The sequence below is a fragment of the Polypterus senegalus genome, chromosome 13, assembly GCF_016835505.1.
Source record: "Polypterus senegalus isolate Bchr_013 chromosome 13, ASM1683550v1, whole genome shotgun sequence".
Classification (NCBI taxonomy): domain Eukaryota; kingdom Metazoa; phylum Chordata; class Cladistia; order Polypteriformes; family Polypteridae; genus Polypterus; species Polypterus senegalus.
The window spans coordinates 77427714-77441068 of record NC_053166.1 but is presented as its reverse complement, the minus strand read 5'-3'; the positions used below and the strand labels follow the sequence as shown (position 1 = coordinate 77441068).

The 13355-nt window shown below is 38.9% G+C and overlaps 1 protein-coding gene across 2 annotated transcripts in view; it reads left to right on the top strand.

The window, feature by feature from the left end:
- Positions 1-10720, top strand: part of kdm5c (lysine (K)-specific demethylase 5C) — a 119191-nt gene extending 108471 nt beyond the window's left edge. For both annotated transcript variants that reach the window (XM_039775743.1, XM_039775742.1), the window contains 4 exons: positions 5033-5087; positions 6998-7197; positions 8487-8690; positions 9102-10720. In XM_039775743.1, coding sequence (XP_039631677.1) covers positions 5033-5087; positions 6998-7197; positions 8487-8690; positions 9102-9110 — 468 coding nt within the window. In that variant the 3' untranslated portion in view covers positions 9111-10720. The remainder of the gene's footprint in view (positions 1-5032; positions 5088-6997; positions 7198-8486; positions 8691-9101) is intronic.
- Positions 10721-13355: the final 2635 nt, after the last annotated feature.

The window sequence follows — 13355 nt, the reverse complement described above, 5'->3', positions numbered from 1 at the left end:
TACTTATGAATATAATGCTGTGTTTTAATTTAATAAAACGTTGTCACATTGCCACCATTTGTAAATTGTACAGTTGTTAATGCTGCTTTGTTTGTGTATCTTAGCACAATATGAGCACATAGCCTACCATGTATTATACTTCACATTAAAGCGTGGTTTATTATTGCAAAAATCGCTTGGCAACTGGTCTGGGGAGGTATTCCACAAAGCCTACCTATGCAATTTGAGACTAATCGAGCCTTACTTAAATAAGCCAACACAAGCGCAAAGTATTTCTTGTTATCTCAAGACAGTCTTGGGTATCGAGTACCTGTGACTTTTAGTGTGTTCCCGATGGGATGCATGGTGTATTATGGGATAGCTTTGAAATTTTTAGAGCTTTATTTTATTCTTCTAAAATAAAATACCATATACCAGAGACAGTGGCAGTCTTTCAGCAGCTGAACAAAAAATAATACAGGGTGAGCCAAAATGGAGTACCACATTTCTCAAAGTCATTGTGCAAGGTGCCTTGGTCCGGTGCGCACCATGCTTTCGTGGTCGAAGCATTCTTCAAAAACAATAAATCCATCATCACTACGCAACGTGCCTTCAGAACGCACTTCAGCATTCCTCATAACGGTGACATCCCAAATCAGAAAACAGTTCTTTAGTGGGTGGCTAAATTTAAACGGACGGGTACAACATTGACCAGAAAATCTCCAGGCCGTCCTTTGACTGTACGAACACCTGAAAATATCCAAGCTGTAAGGGCATCCATTTTGCAGTCTCCTAGACGTTCAATGCGCAAACTGCCTTGGGCATTTCCAGCACGTCTTTGAGGAGGATTTTGCATGATGACTTTAACTTCCATCCATACAAAATGATGGTAGTACAGGAACTCACTGAGAGAGACTGGGAGAGCCATAGAGAGCTATGTGCGAACATTTCTGCAAACTGTTCATAGCGATGTCATCGTCTTGTGCAGCGACGAGGCACATTTACATTTGAATGGTTACATAAATAAGCAAAACTGTCTCTACTGAGCTGAAACCAACCCTCATGAACTTCATCAGAAATCCCTGCACAGTGAGTATTTTACAGCCGTTGCAGAATTTGGCATTGTAGGTAGGCCCTTACTTTTTTAAGAAGAGGGGAGCAAAAGTCACTGTCACTTCAGAACATTACATTGAAATGCTAGAGAACGTTTTGCGGCCCCAACTGGAAGAAATTGATGTGAGGGATGCCTGGTTTCAACAGGATGCAGCAACAGCTTATACTGTGCAGAGATCCATGCAAGTTTTGCGAGAGATGTTTCCAGGTAGGCTGATCTCTCTGCGCGGCGATGTTGGGTGGCCTTCACCGTTTGTCTGATCTTGCTCCATGTATTTTCTTCTTGTGGGGTTAGCTCAAGTTGAAGGTATATACACACACACACCGACTGTCTTGAATGTATCGCTAATGATGGCACGACCTTGTAGGCATCATTTCCAAAACACAGTGAAAGAAATTGTATTTTGTATACCCTTTCTTGTGTCATAATGAACTTTATTTTACCTTGTAGCGTTTTTGAAGAATAAACATTTGAAATGTGGTACTACTTTTTGGCTCACCCTGTATGTGGTCTGTAATGGCAGGCTGATTATAAGTACCTACATTAGGGTTGTGAATTTCTGCAATGCATAGTTAAATATTAATGTTATTTTTTAAGTGTTCTTTGAATTGTCCAGTTATATTGTAAATGTACCAGTTTTCTAATATCAGATTTGAAGGACTTAAAACAATTGTATTCAGTAGCATTATGAGTGACGTAAAGCATACTTAATAGGTGAAAATGATATAAAAGGGACATACTACAGAGTTGCAAGAAAAAAACATTTTTATGTTGACATATATTGCACATTTAGCACCCATAAAGAAAGTTACAACCTCTGTTTTGGATAAGCTGGGGGGTGGGGTAGGGACTGGGTTTGAATGTCACTCATCCTGTGAGAGGTTTGCACAGTTTAACTGATCATGCTTGTCTAAAAGGACTCAGACATGGATCTAATAGAATGATTTGTATTTCACTTGATGGTGCTGTTATTTGTATGTTAGTGCAGTTTATTGCACCTATAGTGCTTAGGAAATGTAAAGGACTTTATGTAATGTCACTGATACTATGGATAACTGTATTTTACCTAGTTTCACTTAACTGTCCAAAAAAAAAAACAGGCAGCCTTCACTACAGTAAGATATAATTGTTGATATTAAAAAAAAAAACATTCGGACCTTTCAAGGTTTTGCGATGTGAATTTCATGAACTCTCAAACAACAGCAATAGACTAAGTTTCATCTTTAGCCCAATATGGAGCAGGTTAAGAGATGATACCATGTTGCCTTCTTTACCAAGGGCAGCTTGTCCTAATTCTCTTTTGGTGGAAATAAAACCTGCTGAAATAGTCCTGGCTTCTCTGTTTAAACAAAGCACACTTAGTGAAATACCCACCAGGTTCCTAAAACTAGGAAAGAGAAAGGAAAAAAAAAAACTTCTTCCAAAAACTGCACATCAGAGTTTCCCTAGACACTAAATGAGAACGTGACAGCATAAAACCAGTGTTTTTACTAATTTATTCTTGTGTGTTACACTGCATTATTATAGTAGCAGTAAATGACATCATTAGAAGGTGAAAAAAGCAAGAAAACGCAAAAGTATACATACATAAGAAAATGTATGTGAACCTATGAAGCAACGTGACTTGTTTTTCAAATAGATCCTGACATCAGTAAGTTGTATTGCAGTTGGCATGCTGCCGTATGAATTTTCTTGTTTTTTTTATATGTAATATGTTTGCATGAAGTTTGCCAATCATCAAAATGTAAGTAGATTTCTTTTGAAAAATGAGAATCAGTTGTAGTTATTTCAACAATTTCAACCCTTAAACATACAACGGAATTTTTTTTTTTTTGTCTCTAACTTATTTTAGACGCAAAACAATATTCCTGTATCTTACACTATAGACATAGCCCACTGAGGGTGGTTGTGTTGCCGGCATTGCATGTTATTCTTAAAACATGTTTTGTTTGCACACACAGTTTTTAATTTAAGTGATTCCCCTTTCTTTGTCCAATTTGTTAGGATATAACTGCACAGGTAGTTTAAATACCTTATACAGTAAAACCCCTATTATCTGTGGTAATGTGAACCAAGACTAACTTGGATAGCAAAAGACAGATAAAATGGATTGGCGCTGTAGTGATGATGTTGCTTAGAGAAGATGGAGGCTGACACAGAGGGATAAGCCGGTGTCACCAAGGATGTGCACTGCTCACAGTGGTCAGAGGCAGGCTCTAAATGGCTGAGAGTTGGAGATCTCCATTCAGCTTGCACCAGAAAGTGCTTGCCTCTGAAACAGAGAACATGGTTTCACTGCTCACCACTGGCAGTTCACCACAACACAAATCTTCAAACTGAGATGCTTTATGGTGGGTGTGTCCAAAGCAATTCAGTTGGCAAGGTGGGTGGGATTTTCACTGTACATGGGTTGAGTGTAGTGGTGACACTGCACAGAGAAAGTGGGAGATGTAACCAGGGAAGCACACTGCTCAAAGTAGTCAGAGAAGGGTCTCTGTGCAGCTGATGGATGGAGCACTTCCTTTAGCTCACACAGCAAAGCACTTATCTCTGAGCCAGAGAATGTGGATTAACAGCTCCACTGTCAGTTCACCATAGCACTTTGAAATGTATAAAGTGAACAAAACAGCAGAGCATGTGGACATGGTCAACGCTTGTGACACGCTGCCATTAGCTGAGGAGTTAGTGAGTCTTGCCTACATTTCCACAGTCACAAACTCATCAACCACCTGCTTGGTACAGTTGAGGTTAAAAGTATGATATTTACATAATTCTTAATTTACATGCTTAGCACAGTATTCATTGTAAAGCTTTTGTGAATCATAAGAAAAGTAGCGATTTTACTTTTTTTTTTGTCTTGGATGATGCAAAACTTCAGGTAATGGGGTATCATATACTGTACTTCTGTTTTCCTTTAATTATTGATTTTTTTTTTTTTTGACCTGAAGAGGGCAGCAATTCACTATAATTTGTATTTTACCATTAAATATTTTAGTGATATTTGCAACATCATAGCTATATACAGTAGGTCTTCCATTTCTCTTCAAGCAAATTCACAACAGGCCAATCTAATTCTAACAGATTTCAGCTAGTTTAGAAATTCAAAAGAAATTTGAAAAGTATTAGAAAGGAGTAAACACATTCTTAATTTGCCACTGTTACAAATAAAGGTGAAAATATGTTTTGCTCATTGAGAATAATTTGGTTCCAAAGCATAGTCACAGCAGGCATTTTACCATGTAAGTAGTTTAGCTGAAAATGCCTATTTTTAAATTTAACACTTTAATTTCTTGGTATTAATAAAAACAACTTCTATTGAAAAATTCAGCTGTATAAAATTGTAGTTAGGAACTATTACAGCTATGTAAATAATAAAGATATGTTGTCTTAGAAGTTTAAATGCATATTTTACTCTCCATTGTCCAGTTTCTAAACAAATAGAGGCAATTGTCCAGTTGTGTTGAGCTTGATAATTAAAAAAAATATATGTTCTAGTCTGTAACTATCAAGTATATAATACTGCAGGCAGGCATATTTGTAAGTTCCCTTTTACTCTAGAATAGATCATATTTATCTTAAATTACAGGATTAAACTTTCCAGTAGCTTTCACGCTACAGTAACTTTCCTCTAAAGAAATTTTAAAATGAATTTCATCAGCTTGTGTTTGTGCTGCTGACATTACATCTCCCCTTCCCTCCTCTGTGTGGTCAACACTAATATTGCACTTTTGGGGTGCTTGTGTACTTCATGCTATAATTTGTAGGTATAATAAATTGTTAAAGTATACCAAAAAAAATGTGTTTGGTTTATTTCATTGTTACATTCTCAGAAGTAACATTTTTTCAGTGAGCACAAATATGGAGAGTTTTTCTCCGAGCCACAAGGTGGTAAACTATTGTATTAATTTTTTCACTGCTTATTATTTTTTTTCTTTGCAGCTGTCTCAGGAAAATGGGGATAGCAGAAAAGAAAATGGCAGTTCATCTATAACAGGTATGTTTATAATCCAGCAAACCATGTTAAGAACTCTGACAACCTACAAAACATTCTAATACAGCCTTATAGGCCATTTTAAATTCTGTCATTATTTACTCCATAAAGGAGTAGTAAGTACGAGATGCACTTTCTCCATGTTTTCTTGAACGGTACAGTGCATCCGGAAAGTATTCACAGCGCATCACTTTTTCCACATTTTGTTATGTTGCAGCCTTATTCCAAAATGGATTAAATTCATTTTTTTCCTCAGAATTCTACACACAACACCCCATAATGACAACGTGAAAAAGTTTACTTGAGGTTTTTGAAAATTTACTAAAAATAAAAAAAACTGAGAAATCACATGTACATAAGTATTCACAGCCTTTGCTCAATAATTCGTCGATGCACCTTTGGCAGCAATTACAGCCTCAAGTCTTTTTGAACTCTGGCTGGGCCACTCAAGGACATTCACAGAGTTGTCCTGAAGCCACTCCTTTGATATCTTGGCTGTGTGCTTAGGGTCGTTGTCCTGCTGAAAGATGAACAGCCACCCCAGTCTGAGGTCAAGAGTGCTCTGGAGCAGGTTTTCATCCAGGATGTCTCTGTATGTTGCTGCAGTCATCTTTCCTTTTATACTGACTAGTCTCCCAGTTCCTGCCGCTGAAAAACATCCCCACAGCATGATGCTGCCACCACCATGCTTCACTGTAGGGATGGTATTGGCCTGGTGATGAACGGTGCCTGGTATTCTCCAAACGTGACGCCTGGCATTCACACCAAAGAGTTCAATATTTGTCTCATCAGACCAGAGAATTTTGTTTCTCATTGTCTGAGAGTCCTTCAGGTGCCTTTTGACAAACACCAGGCGGGCTGCCATTTGCCTTTTACTAAGGAGTGGCTTCCGTCTGGCCACTATACCATGCAGGCCTGATTGGTGGATTGCTGCAGAGATTGTTGTCCTTCTGGAAGGTTCTCCTCTCTCCACAGAGGACATGTTTAGCTCTGACAGAGTGACAATCGGGTTCTTAGTCACCTCCCAGACTAAGGCCCTTCTCCCCCAATCGCTCAGTTTAGATGGCCGGCCAGCTCTAGGAAGAGTCCTGGTGGTTTTGAACTTCTCCCACTTATGGATGATGGAGGCCACTGTGCTCATTGGGACCTTCAAAGCAGCAGACGTTTTTCTGTAACCTTCCCCAGATTTGTGCCTCGAGACAATCCTGTCTCGGAGGTCTACAGACAATTCCTTTGACTTAATGCTTGGTTTGTGCTCTGACATCAACTGTGGGACCTTATATAGACAGGTGTGTGCCTTTCCAAATCATGTCCAATCAACTGAAGTTACCACAGGTGGACTCCAATTAAGCTGCAGAAACATCTCAAGGATGATCAGGGGAAACAGGATGCACCTGAGCTCAGTTTTGAGCTTCATGCCAAAGGCTGTGAATACTTATGTACATGTGATTTCTCAATTTTTTTTATTTTTAATAAATTTGCAAAAACCTCAAGTAAAATTTTTTCACGTTGTCATTATGGGGTGTTGTGTGTAGAATTCTGAAGAATAAAATGAATTTAATCCATTTTGGAATATGGCTGTAACATAACAAAATGTGGAAAAAGTGATGCCCTGTGAATACTTTCCAGATGCACTGTATCTCTACATTAGCACTATGTCAGTAAGTGTAATAAGCATACCTTCATTAGGCTGATGTTCTATCCAGATTGGTTTCCCACCTGTTGCTGTTGAAGTAGACCGACTCCCACATCCATGTATTAGAAAATGTAGCTTCAGAGTCCAACCAGTAAGTCATGTGCCGGCCTTTCAGATGTTTATTCATTGCCGGCTGAAATCTGTTGTACAACTCTTCACATGTTGCATACAGTTTGTTTGCTGTTCTTATTTTTGTTCTATCTGTCTTTTTTTGTAGATTTGGATAAAATGAGTGCATTGTTGTCTAGGCTGGAAGGTCCTGTTATTAACCTGACTTCAGACACCCAGTTGGAATTGGAAGATCTTCTGATCGAGGGGGATCTTCTGGAGGTGTCACTTGACCAGAGCCAGATCATCTGGAAAGTACTTCAGGCAGCAAAACAACCTCCCCTTGAAAAGCTTAGTCAACTAATAGAAGTGAGTCTACTTTGTTTACTTCACCATTTGGCTAAACACATTCAGCTTCATAATTTAATGCCATGCCCTCCATAGTGTTTGACAAAGGCACCTTTTATTTTGATTTATCCCACTGCTCCACAGTTTTAATCTGCAAATCAAACAGTTGAGACATGATTAAAGTGCACATTGCAGATTTAAATTTAAGGGCATTTGTATACATTTCAGTCTCACCATGTAGAAACAACAACACTTCTCTGCATGGTCCTCCCATTTCAGGGCAGCATAATATTTGGGACATGGCCATGGTAGGCATATTAAAGCAGTCATATTTAGCACATTGTTACCTATCCATTGCATACAATTACTGCCTCTCGGTTACACCATCAGTGAAGATAAGTGTACCATTACCTCTGGCAGCCATACATGCCCAAGCTGTAATACCCCCACCATGTTTAGCAGTTGAGGTGGTTTGCTTTGGATCTTGGGTACTTCCTTTTCATCTCCACATTCTGCTCTTGCCATCACTCTGACACAGGTTCATCTTTGTCTCGTCTGTCCACAAGAGCCTTTTCAGAATTCTGCAGGCTCTTTTAAGTACTTTTCCATAAACTGTAATCTTACCATCCTGTTTTTGGGACTTACTAGTGGTTTGCATCTTGAATTGTGGCTTCTGTATTTCCGTTCTTGAAAGTTTTTTATAGATAGTAGTCTGACACACACACATCTGCCTCCTGAAAACTGCTTCTGATCTGTAGGAGGGCGTATGGGGCTTTTTCTTTATCACAATGTGGATTCTTCTGTCATTAACAGTGGAGGTCGTCTTTGACCTACCAGTCCATTTACGATTACTGAGCTTACCAGTGCGATTTTTCTTCTTAATGATTTTCCAGGCAGTTAATTTAGGTAATCCTAAAGTTTTGCTGATGTTTTTCATGGTTTTATTAAACATTATGGTGCTCTGAAATGGGGGAGGGGAACCATGTTTAAAAGGTGTCATCATTTCTACATTGTGTGACCGAAATGTATGCAAACTTCCTAAAATAAAAGTCTGCAATGTGTCCTTTAATAATCATGTCTGAATTCTTTGATTTGTAATTTTAAACTGTGGAGTTTGGGGGGTAAATCATGGCAAAATGTGTCTTTGTTCCAAACATTATGGAGGCATTGTAGGTAGATAGAGGAGAGTGGGTAGGAGTAATAGTTTTTTGTGACTCAGTATGCTCTGTGTGTTCACCTGCTTTTGTGTCCTTTGAAGTATCTCCACAAACTGAAAAATATTTCATTATTTTATTTAATTATCGTTCTAGATCGAACGACTAGAGACTCGGACAGGCAAAGGAAGAGCAAAGGACTCTGATAAAAAAAGGAAGAGAAAGTCTGAGAGAGGAAATATCGATGGGGTTGGAGCAAGAGTGGGCTCAACTCAGCTTCTGTCTACGTCACAAGATGAGTATGAAACAAAGAAGACAAAACCAGAAGTAGCACTGCCCCTTCACAGCAATGGATTTGAGGTAAGATATAGGCCTATGTTTAAAAGCTAATATAATAGTTGTGGCTATTATGTAATATTATTTAGTGATGGTTCATATTGTTTTATCCAAAGCACTAAAACCATAAGGTGAAGGCAGTTAAAATGTACAGTAGTAAATGGAAAATTCTTAATAGCAATTTCTAAGAATGCTGTAACTTGCCTTCTATACATCTTTTCTATACATTTTTTTTTCAACAGTCTTCTTACTTACAACATTTTTCCCTTCAGGTAATGTTTACCAACCTGGACCCATTACTTCATTTGTTTATGGTGTTTATTTTGAACCGCTATACTAAACCTTTTCAACACATGTCCAACAACAGAACACAATGTCTTTTTGCCCATGTTGTTGAATAACCTCTTGCTAATATTTTTCATGTCTGTTTTTTAGCATTTGTGATGGCAATGGAGGGAGTGATTTTACTTACAGCTGAAAAAGGAGCAAACTGGACTCTCATCATCATTCAGATCCTGACAACCTTCTTGTTTTGTCTTGCCTGTGCTTTTGGTAAACAAGGCTGGGTTCGTTGGCAGGAATGAAAGTACCATCTCTTACTCCCACTGTCATGGCCCCCAGTGCAGCTGTGGGAAAACACACAAACTTTGGAGAGATGGCTACTGAATTGATGAAGTTCGCCTTAGTTATGTTAAGTGAGCAAGAGGCATGAAAAGGACACATTCTCTTTTGTGCTTTTATTTTTGCCTTGTACTTCACGGTCCAGAAATTAGAATGTTTCTCCTCCAGGGGCATCATTTGGGCTTGTCCTCTTCTCACCTTGGTTCAGCCTTGTGTTCTGTTCATAAATTTTTCCTGCTTTAAAAGTTTTCATAAATTTTTTACTACTGTACTTTGCTTTCCAAAGCGGAAACTCTCAACTGGCCCCAATCGTGATTGCATAGGCAGTCCATGGATTAGGTGGAGCAGTGAAACCCAATGGTCGGATGTGTTGCTCCTTCAGGCATCTCTCACCATGTGTTGTTTTCTGTAATCCTTGGTCTGTCACATCTCCAACATGTGGCAGCTGGAGTTTGTGGGCCTTTACTGGCTAATCAAAACGTTAAGTACAGAACTGTGGGCCCCATGGATGGTTTGTATTCATACCATTTGTGAAAAGTTTGAATTGGTGAAGATGTTTTTAAAATGAACCATTTTGTGGACAACCAGGAGAATAGTCTCTTGAACAAATTCATTGCTCCTCCAAGGAGCATGCATGACACATAACCAGGCGTGGATTTGCAACATATGTGCACTTTCCTTTGAAACAATGAATTAGGTTTTCAGCAGTGCACCAATAAAGCGGAGGCCTGACAAGTTTGTCTGTCTCCACTGACCAGGAGCAGAGTGAGTGAGTGAGTAAGGTAATGGAGTAAAGGGCCTCTATTTCTATGTGGGCAGAGTCTAGTTTGTGAAGCCCAAATGCCTGAAGGTCAGCCCACGCCTGCCTAAAGGCCTGGACCAAGACTGCAGTCTGCATAGTGGTTTTCTTGAGAAGGGAGAGTGTCCATAACCATGGAAACATTTGCTAACTTTTTGGTCACGGACTTATTCTTTTGTAAGCTTTATTTAACGATGTTTCATAGTTTATTCTGCACTTTCACACATGGGGACAAATGAGCATGTGGGTTGAAAAGTACTTTGTAAATGTAAGCTAAACTGTTCCATCTGGTGCAGTGCGATGGCCATACTGGAGTCACACTAATCACACATGGCAGTGATGGGAGCTGTCACCTTGAAACCAGAAGCATTACTGTGCCCTTCTCAGGAGAAGGAAGTGGCAAGGCAGAGATTCACAATTACTAAAAATGAAAACAAAAGCAGCTTTTTGGTGCTATTCTTTCCAACAGGTCTAAATTTTTTTTCCCTTGGACAGCAAGACTTTTTTGTTTGTTTTTACTGTAATTATTACAATACCATTTGCTTGTAATTATTTGTTCAACCTTTTATTCAAATGTTGCCTTTGTTTATTTTTCTTGTTAGAAATAAAGATTAGACACAACTGTTTTGAATTAGCCTGGGTTACATTTTTTTTTTAATCCTTTAAAATTTGTTAATGTTAAGACTTTACTGAAAACATGTGGACTTCAAGTTTCAGAATCTTGGAAGTTCTGCTGGAACGAAGAGGAGGCCAGTGCAGTGTGGCCAGTTAATGGATTATGTGTTTGTACTATTTGCCCAACGTCACGTATAGTTTTAACCAGCTTTGTTTTTATGAGAGTGCATTGAGAGCAGCAGATGGGGCATGAAGCTTGGCACTGGCATGGAGTGGTTTAATCTTCATTTCACCTTTGACTGCTTACGAAAGGGTGTATGAACCTAATATTAGTCCTCTGAAGGCCAATGTAATCGGCTACACATATAGTGATGTGCAAAAGTGCTTAAAATGTCTCCTACTGTGAATAGTTAAGTGAGCTGAAGATGAACTGATCAAGAAAAGACAAAGTTAAAGGTGACACATTTTAGCATTTTATGCAAGATTAGTGTATTGTTTAATTAGCCCATTAGGTCTATGGCTTGTTCACAGTCATTGTTAGGAAACCCCAAGTGATGCCAATTGCAAAGCTGAATAAATTCTTGCACTCCTCAAACCTTCTCATGACAATCATCAGTCGTGGGCTCCTCTAAGCAGTTGCCTAGCACTTTGAAAAATAAAATAATTGATGTTCATAAAACAGGTGAAGACTATAAGAAGATAGCAAAGTGTTTTTAGTTAACTGTTTCCTCAGTTCGTAATGTTTAGGAAACAATGTTCTGTATTGTCTTAACAGTGGCAAGAGAGGACATGTCAAGGTAAAAAATATTTGCCAATTTAGTCAAGTGTAAACTGGAGGAGAGAGACAGCAATTCATACCTGGGTACCAATGTCCAGTGGCGTTGCTTCTTTTGGTGATGGGGGATTGATTGGTCTTTTGCATAAAAAGTCAAAAGTATCTTTTTTAAAAAGAAATTCTAGAGATGCAACAACATGGGTACTTGAAGTGTGGCAATTTAGGAAAAAACATGTAAGGACAAAAGCATAATATGCACACTGATGAGATAATGAAAAATTTAAAAGCAATACCATTTGGTGTTGGCCGTCACGCTTTAAGTGTTAAATGATTTTATTTCTCTACTGCCGAGCACCTCAAAGGGTTATCACGATGCACAGTTTGGGAACAATTGCTATATAAGAGCTGTCCCCTTGCATATCAAGATGCAAACATCTTGGACCGTTCACAGAGGCTGCATCATGCAGTTAGTAACTTTGAGAGGTTTTTATCATTGTAAGGTTTGAGATTTGAGCGTTATCACAGCTGCTTCAGTACTTGTAGGACTTCAGAGTGTGTGAAAGTGTGTTTACTCTTAACAACTCTAGAAGGTAACAGTGAATCCCAATACATGACATAATCTTAGCTCAGGAAAGCTTTGTGGGCACAGCAGATACTTTAGCTCCAAAATACCCAATACATAATCCACTCAAAACTACTTAAATTTCTCCTGCATTTATTTAAGAGCATTTCAGTGAAATTTTCGAGCATTTTTGTGTTTTTGCCAACTCGAGGCAAAGCAAATTCAGTAAAATTTGCTCCTCACAAGCAGTAATATGTTAAAAAAGAAGTTTTTATAGTCCATGGTCTCGCCATTAAAAAAGTAATCCCGCCATTATTGTCCTTTCTGTCACATCTTTTAGGATATACTATTTGGTCATTTTGTTGCCACGTTTTCCGGCAAGGCAAATGCTGAAGTAGCAGTTCTCTGTGGAAGCAGAGGGAGTTTGGAGGAGCAGCACAGAGAACAGTAAAGCAGAAAGCCAGAATCCTATTTGAATGGGTAGTTGTGGATCCAGTCACAAAGATTCAGATCAAAGGCAAAGCTTGGTTCAGATACAAGGCCTTCAGAGTGTGAAAGTTATAGGCCAGACATTTTGGATCAAAAATCAGCACTGTGAAAATGTTTGTCGGACATGTGAATTGTGTGTCAAATTACAGCAACTCAACGTATTTCTGTTGAGCGCTGGAAGGTCACGTGGACCCCATCCCCGTGCCTCTAGAATGTCTGGTAGCATTACGCAGAGGCTGCACCATTTACTGCACGGTTTAAGTTTATGAAGTTGGCCGGTGCTTAGACGTTGGGAGGTGGGGGTCACAGATGTGCAGCAGGCATTCTCTTGTTTGCTAAAAGGATCCTATTCTGTTCTTCTCTTTCCTGCTATATCGCTGAGTGCTCTTAAGATCGATTGATCTCTCTAAGACTCACTCTGTGTTGTAGTAGACATGAAGTGGGTTTCGAGGCATAATGTCTCATCTGAATGTTTTGTTTTTTTTTTAAATAATAAAGCAAAAGGTGAATTGTAATGGTGGACTTCGTGACCAATGAATTAGTCCAACTTCTGCACTGCAGAGTATGACAGCTCTTAGTCAAGTCGTGAGTGGGCTCACCTACCATACAGGAAACGGCAAGAAGTAAGGGGTACACTAGAAATGTTGGACGTTTCTTTCCTGAAGGATTCTACATTCTCTGAGATGGACAGGCAGGCACTCTTGTGTGGCACAAAAATGCATTTAGAACACACGTTAAGTCATTGGAATACAAAAGTGGGTTTAAATTAGTCAATTATAAAAAAAATAAAATTATGAAAATGCAAAAAGCCCTAATAGGCTCCTGGAT